The sequence below is a fragment of the Dromiciops gliroides genome, chromosome 1 (assembly GCF_019393635.1).
Source record: "Dromiciops gliroides isolate mDroGli1 chromosome 1, mDroGli1.pri, whole genome shotgun sequence".
Taxonomy (NCBI): domain Eukaryota; kingdom Metazoa; phylum Chordata; class Mammalia; order Microbiotheria; family Microbiotheriidae; genus Dromiciops; species Dromiciops gliroides.
The window spans coordinates 400266951-400294351 of NC_057861.1; the positions used below are offsets into that span (position 1 = coordinate 400266951).

At 35.9% G+C, this 27401-nt stretch overlaps 1 protein-coding gene across 6 annotated transcripts in view; it reads right to left on the bottom strand.

Annotated features, from left to right (window-relative positions):
- Positions 1-11215: 11215 nt before the first annotated feature.
- The window catches only part of DDX4 (DEAD-box helicase 4), a 68499-nt gene continuing 52313 nt past the window's right edge, over positions 11216-27401 (bottom strand). For all 6 annotated transcript variants that reach the window (XM_043977498.1, XM_043977503.1, XM_043977501.1 and 3 more), the window contains 5 exons: positions 23296-23441; positions 15596-15695; positions 13897-14167; positions 13607-13720; positions 11216-11302 (listed from right to left, as the gene is read on the bottom strand). In XM_043977498.1, the coding sequence (XP_043833433.1) occupies positions 11216-11302; positions 13607-13720; positions 13897-14167; positions 15596-15695; positions 23296-23441 (718 nt within the window). The remainder of the gene's footprint in view (positions 11303-13606; positions 13721-13896; positions 14168-15595; positions 15696-23295; positions 23442-27401) is intronic.

Consider the following 27401-nt stretch of genomic DNA (forward strand, 5'->3'; position numbering starts at 1 on the left):
CAGTTATATTCACCTGGGAAGTATACCTACCCAGCTGTTTTCCATGGCTATCTACCTGAACTCTTCCTCTTAGTATCAGTTTGGGGGGCAGAGAACTGAAAGAGGCACTACTTCCTAAGGACAATATCTCCCACCACATCACTGATATGTTGTCCAGAATGGACAAGGCCACGGTGACAGAAGTCCTAGAATAGATGATGGTTCAAATACAGGATAAGGGATGGGAAATCAATGCTAAAAAAAAATCCAAGGTCCACACTGCTCAGTCAAGTTTTGGGGAATACGATGCACGAGGAAAAGCTAGATCTTTGAAAAAGTGGGGAGATGCCAAGGAGTTCGTAAGCAAAAATGTTTTGATTTTTAAAAAGGGGAATAAAGTAGCCAGGGATCTTGAATTAAACTCCTGACAAAATTCTAGTACATTATTAAAGAGATGGTTATAAATATTAAAAAAAATAAAACAGTGATCTCACACACAAATTCACTACAATATTGCTTTATCAAGAAGAGTAAATTCCAAACTAACCAGATTTCCTTATGTGATTGTGTTTCTAAATTGGTAGATTAAGGGAATGCTATAGATTTAGTTTCCTTAGATTTTAGCAAAGAATTTAATAAATGCTATTCATTTGAACAGGCAGGTAGGTGGTCCCCATGGATAGAACACTGGGCCTGAAGACAGGAAGACTCATCTTCCTGAGTTCAATACAGCCTCGGACATTTATTATCTTTGTGACCCTGGACAAGTCTTTTAACCTTGTTTGCCTCAGTTCCTCATCTGCAAAATAAGCTGGAGAAGGAAGTGGCAAATCACTTCACTATCTTTGCCAAGAAAACTCGAAATGGGGCCTTAAAGAGTTGGACATGACTGAAAGGACTGAACAACAAAAAAATTCATATGGACAAGATGGTAAGCTAAAGGTTACATAATAGTATAGCTAAGTTTCAGAGGGGCTTGAATGGTTGGACCCAAGATTTTTCAATAATTGGTACATGATAACTTGAAAGGTGTCTAGTGGAGTGTCTCAAGGGTTTGTCATTGGCTCTGTGCTGTTTACCATTTTTATAAGTTACTTAAATAAAGGCACAGATAGCATGTTTATTAAATTTGTACATGATATAAAGCAAACAACCAACAGGTTGAATAATAAAGTCAGCTCCAAAAAGCTTAGAACATTAGGCCAAAACCAATGTGACAAAATTTAATAGAGATAAGCATAAAGGCTGACACTTGTATTAAAAAAGAAAATCGGGGGCAGCTAGGTGGCGCAGTGGATAGATCACCAGCCTTGGAGTCAGGAGTACCTGAGTTCAAATCTGGCCTGAGACACTTAACACTTACTAGCTGTGTGACCCTGGGCAAGTCACTTAACCCCAATTGCCTCACTTAAAAAAAAAATCAACTTCACAGTCACAAGATGTAAGAGGCATGGCTGTATAACTGCATTGTCTGGAAAAATCTTGGAGGGCTTTGAGGACTACAAGTTCAATATGAATCAATAGTGTGACATGGAGCTCTAAAAAACATAATGGGATCTTAAGCTGTCTTGGAAAATGTTGTACCCAGGTCTAGGCAGAACATAGTTCTATTGTCTTCTACTCTCATCGATATTTCATATCCAGAAAGAGGTAGGTGCTGGTTCTGCTGTCCTCTGCTCTGGCCAGAACATATATGAAATACTGCATTCATCTCTGGACAGCACATTTTAGGAAGGTCACCACTAAGCTGGAGATTGTTTACTGAAGAGCAAATGAGAGGCTGGAGGGCCTTCATATTATATTACATAAGAATCAGTGGGGAAGCTAGGTGACACAGTGGTTAAAGCACCAGCCCTGGATTCAGGAGGACCTGAGTTCAAATCTGACCTCGGACATTTGACACTTACTAGCTGTATGACCCTGGGTAAGTCACTTAACCCACATTGCCCTGCCCCCCCCCAAAATATCAGTGGAAGGAACTGCCTTTTTTTAGCTTGAAAATTAGAAGATAGCTGCCTTCATGTATTTATAAGATTGCCATATATAAAAGGGACTTATTTTGGGGGGCTCTAGAGGTCTTTAAGATGAGAGGAGCATTGCACTCATCTACGCAGTGGCTAGTATCCCTTTTTTTTTTGGTGAGGCAATTGGGATTAAGTGACTTGCCCAGGGTCACACAGCCAGTAAGTGTTAAGTGTCTGAGGCTAGATTTGAACTCAGGTCCTCCTGACTCCAGGGCCGGTGCTCTATCCACTGCTCCACCTAGCTGCCCCGGGTCTAGAGGTCTTAACCAGGAATAAAAGGTAGAAGCTGCAAAGATGCAAATTTCACCTTGATGTAAGGGAATACTAAGAATCAAAAATGCCCCAAAGTGGAATAAACTGCCTTAGCGGGTAACAGGCTCTCTTTTACTAAAGGTCTTTGGACAAAGGCTGCATGACTACTCGGTAAGAATTTGTATAGCATTAGGTGACTTCTGACTCCCTTTTAAAAGTCTACATAACTAGACATTACCTTTTTTATGAGCCCAAGCCTGCATCACCAACTGTTGGTGTATTGAAATTTGGAATGCAAAATTAGAAATTCAAAATTTGAATGTTAAAATTTAAAATTAAAAATTTTTAATGGAAATTTTGAATTGAAATTTTAAATTGAAAATTACAAATTTGAAATGTTGAAATTCAAATTTTTGTTAAATTTGAACCCTTTCAAATTTTGAAATTCAAAATTTAATATTTTTTATTTTTCTAACTTAAAGATTAATAAATTAACAAACAAAATGACAAATGATAAAAATATTCTATTTAATAATTTACATTAATGTTTTATGTTGGCATATAATTGGCATGTTGTTGACTGACAGTTTTATGTTGGTGTGTAATTAACACATTGCTGGAGTATTGTTGACTTTAGATGCTTTGATTTTGTTTGTAATTGGTGTGTTGTTGGCTGACCATTTGATGTTGTCATGTGCTTGGCATGTTGGCATGTTGAGAATGAGATTTAAAATTTTGAAATGCAAATTTGAAATGCAAAATTCAGATTTTTAAATTTAGTTAGAAATTTTCATTTTTAATTTAAATTTTAAATTTTAATTTTAAAATTAAAAATTTGAAACTTAGAAATCCAGAATTTTTATTTTTCAAATTTGAACACTTTCAAATTTGAAGATTTTTTAAAAGTTAAAAACCAAAAATGAAAAAATGTAAAAATATTTAATTTGGGATAATTTACTGTTGTCTTTGATGTTTTGGTGTTGTCCTATACTTGGTATGTTGTCGACTTTGAGAGTTTGATGTTAGCATGTTGTTTTTCATATTGAATTTTCTGTTCAGTTCTGGTCATCAGAAAAGTTTTAGAGTCTCTTATTTCATTGAATGTCCACCTTTCCCCAAAAAGAATATGCTCAATTTTGCTAGATAGTTGATTCTTGGGAGTAATTCAAGCTCATAACTGCTATGTGCCAGTCATTCTGCTTCGAGATAAAGATATCCTCAAGTATACCACATCTCATAGATAACAATATTATAATACATACATATATATATATATATATATATATTTGTGAGGCAATTGGGGTTAAATGACTTGCCCAGGGTCACACAGCTAGTAAGTGTTAAGTGTCTGAGGCCGCATTTGAACTCAGGTCCTCCTGACTCCAGGGCCAGTGCTCTATCCACTATGCCACCTAGCTGCCAACAATATCATTGTTAATGAGAATACTTTAAATATCCACAGTTTCCCTTATTAAGTAAGATTCAACCAGGACAACCTGGAGTCAGATTTTAAATTTTTTAATTAATAAAAATTGAAATTTTGAAATTAAAATTTTAAATTAAAAATTAAAGTATTGACTTCTCATCTTTCCTCCATGTCTGATCTGTAGCCTTACTGATTGTATTTCCTCAACATCACTCACATTCCTCTTTTTCTCTCCACTCATAGTACCACAACCATAGTTTAGACTTATCATTCATTTACTTCTTTCCTCCTTGGGATTTGAACTCAGATCTTCCTGGCTCTAAGCCAGGTACTCAATTCACTCTAGATGAAGATATCCTTAAATATACCAAACCTTTTAAATAACAATAGCATTGTTGGAAAAAAATGCCTGAATTATCTACATTTTCCTTGATGAGAGAAACAACCAGAGAATCCTGGAGTCAGCTTTAAAATATCAAATTTTAAATAAAAAAATAAATTTAATTTTAAAACTTAAAACCAAACATGTTTCCCTGATATGACATACAGCCAGAGGTAAACTGAGTCAGCTTTAAAATTTTTAATTGAAAATTAAATTTTAAAAATTAAAAAATAATTTAATTTTCCTGTCTTTTCCCCCACATCTGATCAGTAGTCTTGATTCTATTTCCTCAAAATCACTCACATCTTTCTTCTCTTCTGCCCTCACAGTATCACCAGCACAGTTCAGACTCCTCATTCACTCACTTCTTTCCTTCTCTGGATTTGACCTCAGGTCTTCCTGACTTTCAAGCCGGCTGCTGCATTCAGTCTGCCACATAACTGCTATGTGTTGGGCACTCAGCTTGGAGATGAAAATATCCTCAAGTATACCATAGACACCAGGTTAAGCATTTTACAAATATTATCTCATTTGGTCCTCACAACAATCCCGGGAGGTCAATTCCATTATCGTTCCTATTTTTACAGTTGATAAAGTTGAGGCAGAGAGAAGTGAAGTGACTTCTCCAGGGTCACACAGCTGGCAAGTATCTAAAGCCAGATTTGAACTCTGGTTTTTCTGTCTCCAGACCCAGAGCTCTATCCACAGTACCAACTTCCTACCTGACATGAACAAGTTTAATACAGAAAATGGAAGTGAAAAAGAATGCTAACAACTGAGGGAATGAGAGAAGGGTTCACAGAGGAGGGGACCGCTGTACTGAGCCTTGAGAGAAGACAAGATTGTGACAGTTATATATGGAGAGAGATTGCATTCCAATAATGGAGAATGACTTGTAAAAAAAGCATGGAAGTGGGAGTATCAGATTTGGGGAATGGCTAGTTGTTCCATTCAGCTGGGAAAGAGAGTTCATGAAGAGAGAACATATTAGGAGAGAAAGCAAGGTGGTAGTAAATGTTAAATTCCCAAGTAAGGAGTGCCTACTTTATCCTAAAGGGAATGGGAAGTTTCTGAGGATTTTTGAGCAGAGATGTGTAAATAATTTTAGGAAGATTAATTAAACCTGGAATGACGGTCAGCATCCAAAAATCAATATTTTTTCAATTCAACAAGCATTTATTAAGTACCTACTATGGGCCGGGCACTGGGGATACAAATTTTTATATGTACAATCATGTTAAACTTATGTCCAAATTAGTCATGTTGTGAAAGAAGAATCAGAACACAAGGGAAAAAACACAAGAAAAAAAAAAGTGAAAATAGTATGCTTTGATCTGCACTCAGACTCCATGGTTCTTTTTTTGGATGTGGAGAGCATTTTCTATCATGAATCTTTTGGAATTATCTTGGATCACTGCACTGCTGAGAAGAGCTATGTCTATCACAGCCGATCATCACATAATGTTGCTGTTACTGTGTACAATGTTCTCCTGGTTCTGCTCACTTCACTCAGAATCAGTTCACTTAAATCTTTCCAGGTTTTTCTGAAATCTGCCTGCTCATCATTTCTTATAGCACAATAGTATTCCATTACATTCATATGCCACAACTTGTTCAGCTATTCCCCAATTGATGGGCATTCCCGATTTCCAATCCTTTGCCACAATAAAGAGAGCTGCTATAAATATTTTTGTACATGTGGGTCCTTTTCCCTCTTCTATGATCTCTTTGGGATACAGACCTAGCAGTGGTACCACTGGGTCAAAGGATATGAACAGTTTCATAGCACTTTGGGCATAGTTCCAAACTGTTCCCCAAAAATGGTTGAAATCATTTCACAACTCTACCAACAAGTGATTGTGTCCCAATTTTCACACATCCTCTCCAACATTTTTCATTTTCCTTTTCTGTCACATTAGCCAATCTGGTTAGGTATGAGGTGGCACTTCAGAGTTGTTTTAATTTGCATCTCTCTAATAAATAGTGATTTGGAACATTTTTTCATGACTAGAGATAGGTTTGTTTTTTTCTGAAAAGTGCCTATTCATATCTTTTGACCATCTATCAATTGAGGAATGACTCGTATTCTTATGTTTAATTCAGTTCTCTATATATTTGAGAAATAAGGCCTTTATCAGAGAAACTTGCTATTTTCAGTTATTATTGTGTATTTCCTTCCATCCTATTTCTCCATTCATTCTCTCTCCTTTCAGCCTGTCCATCCTCAAAAGCATTTTGCTTCTGATTACTGCCTCCTCCAACCTGCCTTCTCTTCTATCAGCTCCATCCCCTTCCTCTCCTACTTTCCTGTACGGTAAATAGATTTCAATACCCAACTGAGTATGTTATTCCCTTTTTGAGTCATTTTCGATGGGATTAAGGTTCAAGTACTCCTTCCCCACCTGCCCCAACCTTTCCCTCCACTGTAAAAGCATATTTGTGCTTCTTTTACCTGAGAAAATATACCACATTCTACTTCTCCATTCTTCTCCCAGTGAATTCCTCTCAGCCCTTAATTTCAATTTTTAAATTACATTCCATTATATTCAACTCACACCTATGCCCTCTATGTATACTTCTAATGGCCCTAATACTGAGAAAGTTCTTAGAAATTACAAGTATCATCTCATATAGGAATATAAATATTTTAACCTCATTTAGTCCCTTATGATTTCTCATTCCTGTTTACCTTTTTGTGCTTCTCTTGAATCTTGTATTTGAAAATCAATTTTTTTTTCCTAGCTCTCATCTTTTGATCAGGAATGCTTAAAAGTCCTTACTTCATTAAATATCCATTTTCCCCCCTCAATAGATGATTCTTCATTGTAATCCTAGCTCCTTTGCCCTCCAGAATATCATGGTCCAAACTCTCTAATCCTTTAATATAGAAACTGCTAAATCTTGTGTTATCCTGTGGCTCCACAGTATTTGAATTGTTTCTTTCTGGCTGCTTGTGATATTTTCTTTTTGACCCAGGAGCTCTGGAATTTGTCTATGCTTTTCCTAGGAGTTTTCAATTTTGGTGTCTCAAGAGGAGATAGTAATTTTTAAAAATTCTATTTTACCTTCTGGTTCTAGAATATCAGGACTGTTTTCCTTGATAATTTCTTGAAATATGACATCCAGGTTCTTTTTTATCATAACTTTCTGGTAGTCCAATTATTCCTAATTTCTCTCTCAGATCTACTTTCCAGGTTGGTTTTTTTCCCCCAATGAGATATTTCATATTTTCGTGTATTCTTCTTTTGATTTCATCTTATTGTTTCTTGATGTCTCATGGACATAATTAGCTTCCATTTGCCCAATTCTACTTTTTAAGGAGTTAACTTTCTTCAGTGATTTTTTTTTCTATCTCCATTTCCATTTGTTCAATTCTGTTTTTGAAGTTCTTCTTCTCTTCATGCTTTTTTGTATACTTTTTATTTGGCCAATTATGCTTTTTAAAGCATCTCCCTTCATTGGACTTTTGTGTCTTTTACCATTTTTTTTTTTAGTATATGCCTCCTTTATCAAGCTGTTCACTTTTTAAATGATTTTTTCATCATTGTGATTTTTTCTAATTTTCCCTATACCCCTCTTATTTTGTTGTTTTGTTTTTTAAATCCTTTTTAAACTCTTCCAGAAATTCTTTTCAGTCCTGAAACCAAGTCATATTTTTCCTTGAGGCTTTGGATGTAGCAGTTTTGACTTTGTTGTTTTCATCTGAGTTTGTGTCCTGGTATTTCCTGTCAACCTAGTAACTCTCTATGGTCAAGTGCTTTTTGTTGTTTTCTCCTTTTCCCAGCCTATTTCTCGACTTTACATTGATGTTAAAGTTGGGTTCTGCTCCCAGGGTGGAAGGGGCACTGTTTTTCATGCTGCTGTTTTCAGAGATAGTTCTAGGCATATATAAGTTTTTAGTTCTTCTAAGGCAGTATGATTTAAGGAGAAGTGTGGTCACTGCTCTGCTGGCCTGTGCTCTGGTCTGTGACCACAAGCACACTTTACCACCCTGGAACTATGACTAGAATTTTTTTTTTGAATTTTTAAAAATTAAAGTGAATAGCAGGGGCAGAGCCAAGATGGCAGAGTAAAGGCCAAAGTGTCCTCAAAATATCTTTAAAATAATGCCTGAGTGAATTCAGAAGCCATAGAATCAACAAAAGGACAGAGTGATGGAATTGTCCAGTCTGACAACTCAGAAGGTCTGTAGGAAAAGTCTGTTTCACTGGGGAGATGGTGGAGTACGATCCAGTGCAAGACTGCACCACAGCAAGCCAACAGCAGGCCTTGGGGGTGACTGAATAGGAAACGGGCTTCCAGAGCTCTCAGCCCATAGACAATAAGGGAGTCATACAATTCAAGAGACATGGGGACACATTGCTGGCACTGGATACAGAACTCTGTTGCATTGTCCATATGTGGATCTGGGTTTCAATCTTGGGTCACAGTCATAGGGTAGAGCACTAGCTTACAAGAGCTGATTCAGCTCTCTAAAAGCTTTCAGCTTTTCAGAGGAATGGAGATTCTAGTCACTTACATAACCCTACTATATGTATTACAAGCACTGTGACTGTGCTTGACAAATATTCTCATTTGATCCTTACCACAAACACCCTGAGAGGAATGTGAGATTATTATCCCCATTTTACAGTTGAATGAACAGAGGTTAATGTTTTAGATTTGCATGGAGTATGCTTCCAAGAATATCCTATGTTAATAGTACCGAAGTAACCCAGGGTTAAGAAAGCTATGTCAGAAGCTCTGGCAAGTTCTACCAAGCAGAATCAGTAAAAGCTTATTTATATAACATCATTTATGATTTGAATGCTCATAAATAGAAAAATAATTCACAAAATACATTTTCAATACCAAGAAATTCACTTTATGCTTAGTAACATATATTAAAACAAGATAAACCTAATCCTTTGATATTCCTCTGCTTAAAGCTATCTATACCATTCATTTCAATTAAATAAGCATTTACTAAGCACTTATTAGAAAATTTAAATATCAAATATATAGAGGAAATCTCTTAGGGGAAAACACAAGCCAAGTGGGAAAGATAATTTAACAAAGTTTCTGCAGGTCACAAAGAAAAGATGGCAGAAGGCTTGAAGATGAGAAGACAAGATGGTTGGAGATAATGTGAATTGATAAGAGGGAACAGGAGGTAGTAGCCAGAGAAGATTTCCCTAGACATCCTATGACAGTCAATGGAATTCCGAGTGAAGTTATAGGGTGGTAGGTTTTCATCTCATTCACAATATAACTGGTTTGTTAATAACAACATCAATCCCTGAACAAGAACTGGAAGAGTATATTACAAGTCCCTGATCTTGCTTGATGATCCATGAGAAACTGGTTACAGAAACGAGTTATATTTCAGGTACTCCCCTCCCAATCCTCAACTAGGTCAGCTTTGCCCCAGGATTCACTCCAAAATTACTTACCTCCAAATTTCATTTATAATGAGACTATTAGTATAGTTTTGGTTCATTTACTGGAGCTGTCGAAGACTGTTCAGAAAGTTAATTTTCAGAAGTCAAGAGAAGTCATAATAATTCTCTCCTGTTTATTCCCTAGTATTAAGTAACAAATGTGCTCTAAACAGGCAGTTATGTGGTAACATGCACACACAATAATTGAGAGAAAACAACTCATGCATTAACTTCAGTGTTCAATGGATTTATTTAGATATAGTCAGCCAGCCCCATGTTGACTAAGGAAGCTGTGCTCAAACAAGAGAGCCTCTAATTTTTGACTAAGGGCCTAAGACAAATCTTCACATCACACCAACAAGCTCTCATGCATGTGGAAAGCAAGCAGCATACATAATGGCTCAATTTCTGAGCTTTTATTAACTTTTGACCCACCTTCTAGAGTTATCTACTTCTGATCTTCTCAAGTCACCAGGAGGATCTTAAGATGACTGACTAAAACAGGAATATTCTCCACCTCAACACAATTTAGGCAGAGGACTTGTCCCATTATCTAATTGAGATGGCTCTCCTTTTGTATTTGTGTGCCCAAAGAATTCAATATATATTTGACAAAATGTTGATTGTCTTTCTCTCTAGATATCCTCAGAGAGCTGACAGAACTATCACCTTATAGATTTTATACAGATGTTCTACTCTGATACCTCTTAGTGGAGTGAAGTTCTCAAAGGTTGTACCAGCAGAGCACAAGCTCTATTAGCTCTTGTGAAGCTAAAAAGCCTTTAAAAATCAAGAAGCACACTATTTAACAATATCTCTTGTTTTCTGAGATATGTGAAATTCTGACCTCTGCTGTCTGATCTCTACCAGATATCTACCTTCTGGTGGGGGTATTGGTAATAATCTGGAATTTAATAGGCAAAGTCAGATCAAAAAAGAGATAATACCCAAATGGTAAATTAATGACACCCTTCCTTTTCCTTTATGGCCACCTCCCTTAAGCCCTCTTCTTTTGGCATCAACCACAGTATATGTAGACAAAGGTAGTAATCAGGGTCAATATGATCCAAGTTCCTTTCTCCTAACTTCAACACCACTTCTAACTATCGTCTGAAATTTAAGCAGTAAAACAGCAATCTAAGAACCTGTGTTTGGGCTTTTATTCAGTACGTTTACAAGGAAAGTTTAGAGACTACAAAAAGTAATATTATTTGTCATGTCATTGGGTACAGAGATCACATTTCAAGTATTTAACAAACTTCACCATATATTTAATCATCTAAATCTTACACTATTTGCTTTATGTAAATTATTTTATAATCACATGGTGACACTATTGCTTTAAAGGAAAAATAAAAAGGACCCAATAATTTTAAATCAAAAATGTTTCACATCTTCTTGCTTATTTTATAGGCTCAAAAAGCACTAATATTTTAAAGACTTAATACAGAAATGAAACATGTCAAATTCCTAAATAATGGAGGTAAACATGACATTTAGAATGCTTAAATCTTTCCAGTAAACACCATTTGTTTTTTGTAAATGCAACATTTCAACATCTAGCATTTCACATAACTAGCCAGTAAAGAATTTTATTTTTTAAAAGGAGAGGGGGAAAATTACAGGATGGACAGGGAGTTACCAACAGTGTGTCATACTTCCTTTAAAACTCAAAACTCAAAACCATCTTCACTGCATCAGAACAGTATCTGGAACTTGAAAAATTTTGGCTTTAATCCCATGACTCATCATCTACTGGATTTGGAGCTTGTGCAGAAGAAAACCCTACAACATTCATGCTGCTCTTGCCTTGGTAGCTCTACAAAAGAAATTAACAAAGACAACTGTATAATTGTCGCATTAGTCCAACCTCAAAAAATAGCATTCTAACCAGGATGAGCAGCTTTTTTTTTTCAATTTACAATAGAATTTAAACCTCACCAATTCTAATTAGATACAGGTTTGATCTAAATTGGAAAATGAAATAAGTTAAATAAAGCTTAATTTTTTAAAATGTTAACCATTTTGGCCCTTCTTAAATGAACAGGCAACAATACTTTCAATTAGCATATCAAGTACTTCTCAGTACAAAGTAAATATTCTAAAGCTATCATCAAATAAACAGCCTTTCCTAGCACAGGATTCCAGAGTTGAAACATGTCTTAACATGACCAGTGTTACTAAATTACATATTCCTTTTGTTCCCTAAGGTGCACCCCTTTTGTTTTCTAGCTTCCTTCTGTATACTATTTTCCTTCATTAGATTGTAAACTTCTTGAGAGCAGGGACTGTTTTTCCTCTACTTATTTGTATCCCCAGTGTGAAAGTAAAATATGGTGTTTGTCTAACAAGACCCTGGGGATGCCTGGGGGACTCCCTAGCAAATTTAGATTTTTAAAAGAACCATACACAAGACAAAAGTAGGTATAATTAAAAGATGATGAACTTAAGTGTTCACAGTCAGGCAGCTAGGTGGCACAGTGGATAAAGCACTGGCCCTGGATTCAGGAGGACCTGAGTTCAAATGTGCCCTCAGACATTTGATACTTACTACTAGCTGTTGTGACCCTGGGCAAGTAACTTAATCCTCATTGCCCCACCAAAAAAAAAAAAAAACAGTGTTGAAGATGCTGAAGGTCAGAATTAGTTGAGGTTCCCAAAGGAAGCTCAGGACAACAACAATAACAACAAAAAATACTTTAAAGTTATATTGGGAGAAAAGGGAGGAACAAAGAAGGAAAAGGATCCTTGTCTGGAGTATAGAGAACAAGGATAAGTGACAACAGAAAAAAGATACAGCTGCCCAATTCTTGTTTGTTTGGTCTTTAAAGGGGAATCACCTTACACTGGAAAAAAGAACAAAAATGACTAGAAAGGAGTTGATACCCAAGATAAGTAAGGACTGGTAAGAGAACACCCATCTGATGAATTCAAATCACCTGGCAGCCCAGATGAAGTGCATCAAGTCCTTGGGGGGTTGGTGGGGGGGGGCGAGGGGAGCCTGATAGATGGGATTGCTGAGACAGTGATACCTGAAAGACCATAGAAGTAGGCATGGCATCTTAGGTTTTGATGTCAGGAAATTCTTCCTAACAATTAGAGTGCCCTAAAACTAGAATGGCTTGCCTAAAGATGTGATAGGTTCTCCTCTTTGGAGATCTCAAGAGCATGGGTTGGAACATTACTTCTTGGATATGTTTCAATGGAGATTTCTTTGTGTATATGTTGGACTAAGTGGCTGCTGATGTCCCTTACAATTCACAAATTCTGTGGCATAGTTAGAGAGCAGTTTTCCTGAAAAAAGACCTAGGGGTTTTGGTAGACAGCAAACTCAACCCAAGTCAATAGTATTTTAATGACAGTATTAAAAAAAAAAAGTCAGTATAGCTCTGAAGACTAAGGAGATAACAGTTTCGCTACTCTCTGCCCTAGTCAGAACACAACTGAAATATTGTGTTCTGTTCTGGGTACCAGAGTTTAAGGAGGACACTGTTAATTAAAGATGGATATTATCCAGAAGGAAAATCTGGGTGGTAATATGCCTTGATTTCATGCCATATGACTATTAGTTGAAGAATATGAAAATGTTTAGTCTGGAGAAGGGACAGGTAAGTATCTGAAAGATTGTCATTTAAAAAAGAGATTAAATCTGTTCCTTTTTTTTTTTTTTTGCTGATGGCAGAACCAAAAACAATGGGTAAAATTTACTGAGGCAAATTTTGATTTGTCATAAGAAAAACTTTCTAATGATAAGACCTATCCAAAGGTGAAATGGACTAACTTGGAAAAATAGTAGATTACTACCTCTTGACTAGTTAAATAGTGGGTTACCTCTTAAGTATGTCTTCAAGGAGAGGTTGGGTTACAACTTTTTTATGTAGTAGTAAGGATTCTTTTTTCAAGATGGACCAAAAGAGATCTCTTTAAAACTCTCAAATTCTGTAATTTCATGAGTAGGAAAAATCTAAGCAGACATGTATGTACATATTGCTATTTAAAAGTACTATAAGACAACATTCATGTCATTATTTTAACCATAGTTTATCAAAACTTGCAACACATAATTTAAGTTAAATTAACTGAAAATATTTCTGAAATACAATTTTTTTTTCCTCCAACTAACCTTTCGAGTATCAACTGAGGCAAAAACATTTCCCCTTGAAGTACCACCACTAAAGCCAGGGACATATGTACTGAAAGCAATTTCTTCTAACCATGCAGGGACATCCTGTTGAGCCTAAATAAAAACACACACCTTAAAACCAGCAATTACTACCTTTATGTCCAAATTGTATATTAAAATCATCAGAATACGATTCTATCTCCTAAGTTTTGCTTCATATGCACTCAAAATTTTTAAACTTTACATAATAATATCTGAAAAATCCCTTAAATGTTTAGAATGAAACTTACATCTGACAGTACTTTTACTAAAGGTTGTGCTAAATGGCTATCTGGTTCTGGATCAAAGAAAGAAATAGCTTTGCCAATGTTCCCACAGCGACCAGTACGTCCAATTCGGTGAACATATTCATCAATGGTGGAAGGAAGGTCAAAATTAATAACATGTTGAACATTTTCAATATCTAGCCCTCTGGCAGCTACTGAAGTAGCAACAAGTACCGGACACTTTCCACATCGAAAATCCCCAAGAGCTTGCTCTCTCTCCCTCTGTTCCCGATCACTAAAGAAAGGAAAAAAAGAACATTATTAGGACAGCTTTTTCAAAAGACATTCCAGGGGCAGCTAGGGTTAGGGTGGATAAAGCACCAGACCTGGATTCAGGAGGACCTGAGTTCAAATATAGCCTCAGACACTTAACACTTACTAGCAGTGTGACCCTGGGCAAGTCACTTAATCCCAATTGCCTCACCGAAAAAACAAACTTAAAAAAAACAACAACAGGGGCAGCTAGGTGGTACAGTGGAAAGAGCACTGGCCCTGGATTCAGGAGTAGCTGAGTTCAAATCCAGCCTCAGACCCTTAACATTTATTAGCTGTGTGACCCTGGGCAAGTCACTTGACCCCAATTGCCTCACAAAAAAAACAAAACAAAAAAAAAAACAACAACAACAAAAGACATTCCAAAGGGGGTTAAAAAAAAAAACTCTTACACCTAAGTAACTGGACTCTTAAAGTGAGCTCACTACAAATAATGGTTAATATATAAATTACAACTAGTGACATAAGATGTTACACTTTATTGGGTAATCTATTTCTTAGGGAATATTGCTGAATTTAGGACCATATAGTCAAAGGGACCTCAGAGACCATATAGTCAAAAACAAGGGAACAAGTGAATTCCAAAGAAGTTAAATGCTTTTATCTAAGGACACACAGATAGAAAACAGTAGAGATTGGATGTGAACATATGTTCTCTAATTCAAGAGTTGGTATTTCTTCCACTGTACTAATACTGCCTCATAAATCCAATTCTGGGGGGCAGCTAGGTGGCGCAGTGGATAGAGCACCGGCCCTGGATTCAGGAGTACCTGAGTTCAAATCCGACCTCAGACACTTAACACTTACTAGCTGTATGACCCTGGGCAAGTCACTTAACCCCAACTGCCTCACTAAAAAGAAAAAATCCAATTCTGAGTATGAACATTTAGCAATTAATATTCTGCTGCACTGACATAAATTCCTTAAGAGTAGGGATTATATAATTCTTTGTATTTATGTCACCAGCATCAGGAACAAAGTAGTCAGTCATTTAATGAATTTTTAACTGAATGATGAAAGATGAACTAGTTTTACTAGGTGATAGTAAAATGTTTTCAAGTCTTCCTATTTTCAAAAGAGTTAAATTTAGTAGTGGAGAAGTCAGGGAAATAAAATACCACAGGGTCAAAAGCTTATGCTATCCATAAAGTACATTAGGATGACTGTAGTTTACAACTCAAAAAACTATTTCCCCCAACACAAATGTGACAAAAACTAGCTATATGATTCAAAGAATAAGAACAATACAGCAAACACAATGTATCAATCCTGAATCTTAATCTCACTCAGTTAAGTACCATAAACAAAGGCACAGGTCTGAATAAATTAAGGCCACCACGCTGATCAATTACAATTAATTATCATTACAAGTATAAAAGTCTCCACTCACCCATGAATACTTGTTGTTGATATTTTTTCTTGACAAAGAAAGGTTGCAATAAAATCTGCTTTTTTCTTAGTTTCAACAAACACCATTGTTCTTTCATCACCTACAAAGCAACACAACAGGTCAATGGTCAAATACAAAATTAATAAAGGGCACAATATGTATAATATGTGGTCCTTAAAGCAAAGGTTCTTAATCTTTTTGTGTCAGAGACAAGCATTTTTTTTAGCACCTACCATGTTGCAAACAATGTGTTATAAGTGCTCAGAATATTTTTTTAATGGATAAAAAACATAGTATTACATCATAAACCAATTATATTGAAATAGTTGTCAAAATGTTTTAAAACAAAAATCAAAGACACTAGATTAAGAACACTTGCCTTAGAATCATTCTTTTGTTTTTCCTGTGCTATAATTAATATTATCCCTAAAATGCTTCAAGGTGAGTTTTCTTAAGCTACAGAAATCCAAATAATTTAAAGAAATGTAAATTGTGCTTTCTGTTTAAATATCCTAAAATATAAAATATATATTTTATATAAAACGTATAAGTTACCTAAAGCTATACAAAATATCAAAGATATCATGGAATGACATTTCAATAGCACATGCTATTTAAAACTATATTCACATAACCTTTTTGAAAGGAAACAGACTATATTGTCATTAGCGCATTTTCTTATTAATATTCAATTACATCTTCAACTGTTATACTTAAGAGTCTGATATAGATAAACTTTCAAGAAACTTTTACTGATGAAGATTTTTAAGGATAACACCAATGAACTAGTCAGAAATGTTTAAACCACTTTATTTCAAGTTATTAGTAACAGCTTTTTATAGGTTTTAATAAAAACTGCAAACATAGACTTTTTTTCACCTTATGAGTCAATGTAGAAACATAAAAACCATTTAGGAAAATGACATATTTTAGTACATGAATAAAAGGAATAACTAAGTTACTTAATAATTTAAGTTTATGTATATTGTCCTGGTTTTAACATTTTTGACATTTGTAACTCCAATATTGTCCTAAGATATCATTCATTTGGATAACTCTTTTGGTTGTTGCTTATGTGACTAGAATAATCTTCTCTCCCTCCCCTAAGCCCCGCCCCAAATAATTATTTTTATAATGATTCTTTTTAAATACTATTTTATTTTTTCCAATTACATATAAAAATAATTCTTAACATTTTAAATAAAATTTTGAGTTCCAAATTTTCTCCCTGCCTCCATTCTTCTCCTCCCCATTCCCTAAGATGGTAAGCAATTTGATATGTTATATATGTGCAATCATGTAACATTTCTATATTAGTCATGTTGTGAAAGAAGAAACAGAAGAGGAAAAAAAAACATGAAAAAATAAAACAAAAATGTATGCTTAGATTTACAGACTCCCATCAGTGCTTTCTCTGTATGTGGAGAGAATTTTCTTTCATGAGTCTTCTGGACATTCTTGACACCACTCCTGCCTAATTCCTAATTGCCTAATTCCTAATGCCCCCCCCCAAAAAACTTTATTATGTTTAAAAGTTTAATGTGATAAGCATATTTCCCACTAAAGTACATATTCCTGAACATGATTTCTGTTTGACAAGTAGAAGCTAGACCTGGGTCAAGTGAACTAGAAGGGACTAAGAGCTTCTGAAATGAGATCAGGCACACATCTGAGAATGAAGTGATAAAAATTGTTTTCATTCATGAATAGGGGGAAATCTCCCATTCCATGGGGATATGAGAATTGGGGATAGAAACCAGATGAGTAAAGTGATAGCTACATTTGGTCCACAGGCAAAATTTAAACTTTTTTTCCCCCCTGTCCCCACCACTTTCTTCCTCCTTTCTAACCTCCATGTCTTCATATGCTGTCCTCCAAAAATCTCACAAAATTGCCCTTTCTGCTGTGTCCCATGTTCTATAATTACCTTGCACTCCACTTTTACCCATTAAAACTTATTCCAGGCTGGCAGAGCCAAGATAGTGGAGGAAAGACATTAAATGCTCAGAGCTCCTGACACAATTACTCCAAAAACAGCCACAAGACAACCCCTGGAGCAGCAGAACCCACAAAAAGATGGGCTGAGATTATTTTCCAGGCAAAAACAGCTTAGATCACGAGATCACGAGGACACAGATCTGAGTTCAAATCCAGCCTCAGACACCTGACACTTACTAGCTGTGTGACCCTGGGCAAGTCACTTAACCCTCATTGCTCAAATAAAAAAATCTTCAAAAAATTCTTCAAAAGATGTCTCACAGGTGTGGTAAAAATTATTTGTGGTAAAGATTAATATCGAAAATTTTAGCTGAATCATTTGGGAGGGGCCACACCTGGCCCACCCTGAGACTGCCATGCTACTAAGCAGCTTTTGAAGGACCTTGACTTTGGGGGAAGAAAAACACCAGGCCTCCCCTTTTGTGGGAGGAAAACTCCACTGGAAGGGAGGCAACTTCCAATGGGCAGGGCGTTCAAAAGGTCTTGAGCTCTTTCAGCATAGAGAGGACTCTCTGGCAGTGCTCAGCTCATGGTGGCAGTTTGGAAGCAGGTGTTTCATGCTCGGTCTTGGGCATGCTGGTTCTCAGCCTGGTGGGCAGTTTGGGATTGGTGAGTTTTATGAAGGAAAATCCTAAATTCCTTTGAACTAGCTTAATCTCTAGGATCACACAGACTGAGCTTAGAGCTAAGACCATTCATCTGTATTTCTACTTTCTTATTTCCCTAATTGGTTTCACCTTTGTGGTCTAATTAATTCCCAAGCAATAAAACCTGATCCTTTATGAACTAAAGCTCAGAGGCTCCTTTTCTTATTCACCTGGGAGGTGTATATAAAAGGGAAAGTTAAAGGGGGAGATTAATGCTCCGTATATCCAATTTTGGCCCTTACACAGGAAAGAAGCAAGAAAGGGTTTATGGAGTGGGGGGAGAGGTGTGGGAGGAATGGGGAAGTGAACGAGCTTTACAATCAACAGAATTAGCTCAAAGACCTTAATCTCATTAGAGCTGGCTCAAGGAGGGAATAACATACACACTCAATTGGGTGGAGTAATCTATCAAACCATGCAGGGAAAAGTAAGAGGGGAAGGAGATAAGGAGGGAGGGGTGAAAGAAGGGAGGACAGAGGAGGGGAGGGGACAGTCAGAAGCAAATCCCTTTTGAGGAGGGATAGGGTAAAAGAAGATAGAAAATAGAATAAATATCATGGGAAGGGAATAGGACGGAGGGAAACAGTTAACAATAGTAATTGTGAAAAAATTTTTGAAGCAGAGGCAAGAGTAATATAAGATGATGATGGATTAATGATGATTGGAGGAAGAGGATGATTGATGATGAGGATTGAAAGAAAGGAGGAGGACTGAAAGAAGGAGGAGGACTGAAAGAAGGAGGAGGATTGATGATGAGGACTGAGGAGAATGATGAGGATTGATGGATGATGGTTGATGATAATAAAATGTATGGTACTTATTTTGCTGGGCTATTGAGAAAATTTTTTTATCAAGTTTAAGGTACTATATAAAAGTCATCTATTACTGTTGTTGCAATAATCAACCTTACGAGTTCATTGTAAGTAAATCACTCTTTAAAGTACTACATGAAATTAGTTTACTATTAAAAAAAAAAAACGGTGAGTGGGATACTAATCAGAAAGACCTGGAGGGACTTGCATGAGCTGATGCAAAGTAAAATCTAATGTACACAAAATAACAGTAATATTGTGAAATGTTTTGCTGTGAATGACTCAGTTGTTTTCAGCAATGTAACGATCCAAGAAAACTCTGAAGGTCTTATGAAAAATGCAATCCATATACAGAGAAAGAACTGATGGTATCTGAAAACAGATTGAAGAATCATTTTTTTCTGATAGTTCCTTAATCTGAAGCTTTGTTTTTGTTTGTTTTCTTTCATAACCTGGCTAATGTGGAGATGTTTTGCATGACTACTCATGTAAAACTTATCCTGAATTGCTTTAGTTCTTGGGGGGGGGGGGGAAGGGAGAAAGAGAAGTTGGAACACAATGTTTAAAAATAATTAATGTCAAAATTTGTTTTTACATGTAATTTGGAAAAAATAAAATTATAAACATTTATTTTTTTAAAAAGTCCTTATTCCAAGTAGATAAAAATAAGCAAGCTAGTTGGTCTATTTTACACTAAAATGAAAAAGGTGAATAATTTTAGTTTACTCCACCTTCCTAGGCCAAATGAATCTCTAAATATTCTAATTTCAGACAATGTGGGAGAAATACGAAGGAGCAAGGAATCTCCCTTAAGTCAAACAGTCAACTTATTCCCTTACATAAAAGCCATCCTTCAAAAGGCAGATGAGAAATCAATATTCTCCCCTCCTTCACAACCCCAAGGTTTCCTTCATCACTCTTTCCTAATAAGAGAAAATTTTCCATTTCCATTTTCCCATTTTCTCATTTTCCGCTAATGGAAAACCCAGGCTACTATCCTATGTAAACTTCTTTCCTGTTCTGATTTAGGTTTAATATGCCTGCCAATGAAGGTAAGGTTCTTAAAACAACTACTCTATAGGACACCAGCTGGAAAAATCCTTGTTGTATGGAAACTCATAGTCTTCAAAGGGAGTTCAGAACTATTCCCTATCCCAATAAAATACTCCCTTTATCTCTCCTGACCTAAGGAAATACTTCAGCTGTATAAAAGCATAATCAGTCATTGTGCTTAACAGTGATGCCAAAACTGTTTAACATTTAAGCCAATTACACTAATTATCATTCATATTTAATGTCAGATTAAATTTTAATGCTGATTAAAATACTAAATTCTTTGTTCATACTATTTTCATAAATTGTTTTTCTCAGAATCATTGACTACCAACTTAAAAAATTATAATAGATGGCGCAGCTAGGTGGCGCAGTGGATAAAGCACCGGACCTGGATTCAGGAGGACCTGAGTTCAAATCCAGCCTCAAACACTTGACACTTACTAGCTGTGTGACCCTGGGCAAGTCACTTAACCCCCATTGCCCCACAAAGACAAAAACAAAAACATTTTTTAAAAATTATAATAGAAGGGTGTCAAGCATATACTACTTTAAACTAGTGTAATAGTGACTATTATGAGAAACATAAAAGTGCTGTTTCTATGAAATTTTGGTACTGAGGTCACAAAAAGTAGTATAAACAGGCTGGAGGAGTCAAATAAATATGAAAATAGCTTGTTTCCTTAATATTTCTTTCCCCTAAATTCACCAATTTATCTCATTCTTATTTATTAGTATTCTATGATAAATGTGGACAAGTATTTTTATTACCCATAATTTCATTCATTAATCCACAAGATTAGCTATATTCCTAATTATCTACTACTAAATTAAATACCATTTACCTACAACATTTTGTAGCTCTCTAAATTTTTTCCAAATTATTTACGTATTTTTAAACTAATGTATTTGCCAATTACTTGGTGTGACCTTAATCAATCAATCGAGAATCATCTATCAAGTGTCAAGAACTATGTTACACTCAAGAAACACAGGCAAAAAACCCACAATAAGACTTAACCTTGATGAGCTTACATTCTAACAAAAACAAAAAAAAAAATAACTCTTCTCTCTTAAGTTACCAATGATCCCTTAAATGACCAAATCTAATGATAAGACCTATCTAGAGGTGAAATGGATTTAGAAAATAGTGGATTACTTCTTAACTAGCTAAATAATAGGTTACCTCTTAACTAAGTCTCATATTTCTTGACCTTTCTGTAGCACTGTATGCTGTTGACCTCTCCTCCTGGAGGATTTCTCCTCTATGGGTTTTCATCATAGCACTCTCTCTTCCTGCTGCTAGCTCTGTGACCATGCCTTCCCATTCTCCTTTGCTGGATCATCATCCTTATCAATTCCTAACTGAATGTGTATCCTAAAGCTCTGTCCTGGGTCCTCTTCACTTTTCTCTCCATATTATCCCATGAATTCAATTATCTCTTCTTCCAGATGTGCACATGTATACACTTGTTATCTAATCATACTGTTTATTCTTGGTTTTCCACGTAAACTACTATATCTCCCATCTCTTTACCTTGACATTGGCTATCTCCTATGCACCTAGAATGGTCTCCATCTTCACCTTCATTGTATATATATTAATTCTTGTGTTTCAAAAAGATATATACATGTGAATATTATTTCCTCCCCCCAAAAGAATGTAAGCTATTTGAAGACAGGGACTGTTTTGTATCTTTAACCTAACATAATGCCTAGAACATAGCAGGCACACAGGTATGTATGCACATGTATATGTATGTGTGTACATATGTATATGTATGTGTGTGTGTATATATATAAATATTAAATACTTTCAAAATAAATACAACATAATGGGGCAGTAGTAGCTTGGGGGTAGGAGGAGAGATCAGGAAAAGGCTCTTAAATGATTTTGCTTGACCTGAATTTTAAAAGAAACTGGAGGTTTCAAGAAGCAGAAATGAAAAAAGCAATGCATCTCAGGCATAAGAGTAAGTCACTTGACATCTCTGGACTTCAATTTCCTCACCAGTGCCTGGCAAACAGTGGATGCTTAATAAATGCTTACTGACATATTTGTGCAATTATGGTATTAGATTAGATTAGACCTCTAAGGTCTCTTCCAATAGTATATCTGTGAAGTATATAACCACAAGGGGGACAAAAAATTTGCCAGAACTCACTGGTAATTTTTAGAGGAGTTCAATGAGTGGTGAGGACAGATACACAAATGGTACAAGGTGAAGGAAGGATGAACATCAAGTGCACAGTAAAACATCTAGCACTGTAACCTGAATGATAGAGGTGAATAACCCCACCCCCCAAAACAAAGAAAACTTAAACATATTTTAAAGGGGAAAAAAGGCAGGAGACAGAGAAAATAAAAAGCCTAGAAAAGAGATCAATAAAGTAGCAACGGCCCTCATCTTGAAAAAAAAATTAAAGTGGGGGATACTGGTTTCAAAAGCATAAGTAAGCTTTTTGGGGGGGGGGGCAATGAGGGTTAAGTGACTTGCCCAGGGTCACACAGCTAGTAAGTGTCAAGTGTCTGAGGCCAGTTTTGAACTCAGGTATTCCTGAATCCAGGGCCAGTGCTTTATCCACTGTGCCACCTAGCTGCCCCATAAGTAAGCTTTTGATTAAGAGAATATAGTTCAATATCGAGACATAGTTTAGAATTTAGGAATAATTATTTCTCAGGGGAGAATGGTTCACAGATCAAAAGTCTAAATTGAAGAAATGTTATTAAAGAAATATGCAAGTGGTCATGATAGCAGAAACAAGATCTGTATCATAAGTCTGAATTACCACATTTACTCAAAGATTTCAAAGCAATCTGAAAAATGAAAGCTGAAATCATCTGCATTTATCTTTAAAATATCCTCAGAGAAACATTAAAATTATTTGTGAATCAAAATCCAAATATATTATTCTTTTTAAAAAATTTTTTATAATGAGGCAATTGGAGTTAAGTGACTTGCCCAGGGTCACACAGCTAGTGAGTGTTGTGTCTGAGGCTGGATTTTAACTCAGGTACTGAACTCCAGGGCCAGTCCTCTATCCACCACGCCATCTAGCTGCCCCTCAAATATATTATTCTTAAAATTAAATACATGTTCTTTAAACATTTCTTAAAATCAGCAAATTTTTTAAATTAAATTCATTACTGTGGCCCTCACATTACAAAGAATAAGCATGTTAATGTTACCTATGTTTCGTAGAATTTCAACTAGCTTTTCTCGTTTTGAGTACTGGCCAACTTGTAGAACACTTTGCTGTACATCGCTACAAGCTCCACCCACTTGTCCAACAGCAACAAATAAATAGTCGGTTTTTAAAAATTCACCAGCCAATCTAGAAAGAAAAACAATAATTATTTAATCTCTAAAGCTTCCTCCCCACCCCATAATCATTTTTACTCTGGTATTCTTTTGGGATTTGTTTAAAATGTACTAGATAGCTGCTTCTAATTATTTTAATCACAGAAAAACATGTTGATTAACACATTTATCAAATACTACTTGAAAAGTTAATTATTAAATGAGTAAAACTTTGCAAAAACAAAAAATTGGCAATGAAAGAATGTGTCAAATTATAATTATACTATATAATTAGATATAATTATAAATATACTAGCTCAATAAGGTATTTGTAATTTTTAGTCAGATAAAATTAGTATATGGTCATCATAAAAATTAAAGTGAACCTAAATCAAGTCAACAAAAAAGAAACTGTATTAAATTGAGACTACAGTCTATGAGGCTAGCTCTTATTCTGTAAGTTCCTCAGTGTCAGACCTATTGTGGAAAGATTTGTCAAAAGTTCTGTGGATGAATATGGTTTTTTCCCATTTGGTAGAGAAACATCTAGGTTTACTATACACACAATGATGAAATTGTATTTATTTTTAAAAGTAACAAAAACACCAACATTCCCAGGACATCCATGACCAAGAGAGGGGGACATAATGAGAGCTGTGAAGGTAGAAACAAAATGTAGCCACAGACTGGATTAGATAACAATTAGGAGTACAAAATGACACTGAGGTTGTGGGCATACCCTCAACACTAATCACAAAGTTTGTTAGAAAAAAATGGCTTGGGCTCTGTTTGAACACTGCAGTACCTCCTATGTGAAGAACAGATGAACATCAAGTGTGAAGTCAAACATCTGGGAGAGATCTAAGTGGTAGATCCCATGTGAGTGAGATCTCCAAAGGAAGCTGGATATGTGCCTGTAGCTCAAGAGACACTAAGATTGGAATTACACAAATCTGGGTACCACCTGCACAGAGATAACTGCACCCATGATGTTGATGAGAAAATGTATACTATGAGCCATGCACTACATTAAGTACTAGGGATGAAAACAGAAAAAGTCAGATGGTCCCAAGCCTCAAAGAATTAGCATTCTACCAGGGATATAACATGCATGTATACAGGTATATATAAAACAGATACAAAGGACCCTTTGTGGGAGGCCCAGGAATTCCTCTTGCAGGGGAAAGCACTTGAACTAAGTTTTGAAGGAAAAGAGTGATCAAGGTGAGAAGACAGAACATTGTCAGGCATCAGACACAAAGGCACAGAGACAGGAGATATGAGGAATAGCAGGAAGGCCAATATGGCTAAACTGTCAAATGAGCAGAAGGGAGTAATGTGTAAAAGGATGGAAATATAGAATGGAGATAGGTTATGAAGATCTTTTTTTTTTTTTTTGCAGGGCAATTGGGGTTAAGTGACTTGCCCAAGGTCACACAGCTAGTAAGTGTCAAGTGTCTGAGGCCGGATTTAAATTCAAGAACTCCTGAGTCCAGGGCCGGTGCTTTATCCACTGCACCACCTAGCCACCCCAGTTATGAAGATCTTTAAATTTTCAAGGGAGTTGACATTTAAATGAAGGGGTTTTGTTCAACCCTACAGAGAACAGGGAACCACTGAATTTTACTGAGTTAAGAAGTTTTTGTAAAGCACTCTCTCCCTCTGCATAAAGCACAAAGGGAGAGACTTAAGACAGACATCCAAATTAGAAGCTACTGCTGCCTCCAGACCAGAGATGCTAAGGGCTAGAACTAGACTCATAGTCTGACTGGAGAGGGGTGATAGATGTGAGGTAGAAACAAGATTTGAGTACCTGGCAAGAAAGTAAGGAATTGAGGATGACAACAAGTTGTGAAGCTAAGTAAACTTGAAGGTTGGTGGTACATGCCTGTAACAGAAAAAGGGAAATTCAAAAGAAGGTTGGTTTTGTGGAAAATGATAATAAATTCCATTCTAGATATACTGATTTTGAGTTCTCTCTGGGACACTGGGCTAGAAACATCTAATAAGCAATTTGTAATACAAGATTGGAAGCTCAGGGAAAATATTAGGGCTGGATATACATATCTGGGAGTCATCTACACAGAGATAATCCATAGGAGATGAAGTTACCAAACAAGAGTGTGGGAAGAAAGAAATAGGGGCCCAAGACAGAGCTTTGGGATAAATCTACATTTAGGGGGTGTGAAACAGATGATGATCCAGCAAAGAAATCAAAGAAGTAGCCAAACAAGCAGAAGGAGAACCAAAAAAAAAGTAGTATCATGAAAATTCAGAAAGGGGAAACTATTGAAGAGGTAAAGGCAATCAGCCAAGAGTGCCAAATGTTACAGAGAAGAGGTGCTTAGATTTGGCAATTTAAAAATCCTTGGAAATTATAAAGATGGGCAACTTGGTGGCACAGTGGACAGAGTGTTGGGTCTGGAGTCAGGAACTCTAAGACATAGGAAGAGATAAAATGATAGTAGATTTTAAGTAGATAAAATAATTTCAGAGTTTTTGATCCTGGAAGCAGAACACTTATGAGTGATAGGCAAGATCAATGTTATACCACTCCTGTGTGTACCTAAGGCAGAATGGAGATGCAGGTTTGTAATTGATGGTTAGGATCTTAAAAGCCAAATATGACTGAAAAAAACAAACGATAGGGACCTAAAACCAAGGATAGAGTATCTTTATCATAGAATAATATTATCACCCTAGGCACTAAGAGATCCCCAGGATCACACAGTATATGTCAAAGGTAGTGCTCAAACTCAAAAATTCCTGATTCCTAGGATAGCTGTCTACCCAAGACTACGCCAGAGTAGGGAAGTAAAAGTTATCATAATATTAAAACATTTTCTAATGAACTAATAATTAATGCTAGTCTGTATCCTGCCTTATCCAGTCAAGTGGTTTTTTTAAAGTCATTCCTTCAAAAGAAAATGGTTTAATTATCAAAGGATTAAGAAATACCCTTGGATCATTGAAAAAACTGCATAATTTCCCAAATGCAATCTAATCTGTTCTCTTCCTAATCGACTGTTGCCCAATCTCTCTTTGTAGCAACTGCCTAATAATATAAATACCAATGAAGTCATTCAATTGCATGTCATAGTCTCAGCAGGTCATTTTATATGAAGAGGCTGATCACTTTTGTTGGTCATAAGTAACGGAAGGGCCCCCTGTAGTATTCTGGAACTTGAAACAATTTGCTGAAATGCATTTTGCAATTTTCTGCCATTTTTTCCTCTAATACTTTGGAAATTTAAGTTTACAGTATAAACCAGCCTTGCCTTACTTTCTATGTTTCTCTGCTTGGCAAGATTTAGTATTTGGGACTGAGGTGTTTTCTGGACTGTCTTGTCACTGCAGCAAATGATTTGTATCAAGGTCTTGTAGGAAGTAGTGTTAATTCAAATCCATGTCTTTTCCTTTATTCATTTTCACTTTTCTGGTCTCAATAACTTATACATCCAGGGGAACTTATTGCATACAACGTATTTTCATATTCATGCTTTCTTCTAATTTGTCTAATTTGTTGTTGTTTGGACCTTTGCACTAAGATAGTATCTGGCTGCACACAGTTTACTTAAAAAATTACTCCTATCATCAGCAAATAGATATTTCCTATTTTATGATAGTCAATTTCATTTTTCTGTGGTGCTTAATTCTCATGTCAAATAGGCAGCTAAGTTATGTAGCAGATAGAGCACTGGACCTGGAATCAGAAGACCTGCACTCAAATCTTACCTCAGAGACTTACTAGCTATGATCTGGGGGTGTCATTTAACTTTTCTTCCTCAACTATAAAATGGAGATAATAATAATACCTATCTCCCAGGGCTGCTATGAGGATAAAATACAATATTTGTAAAGTGCTTAGCGTAGTACATAGTAGTACATATATTACATACATGTTGGCTATTACCTTCCAAAAGTCTTAGAAAATATTCAAAAAATTTTTCCTGCTAAGTTGGACATCTGAACAAAAGACATACCACCTACCTTT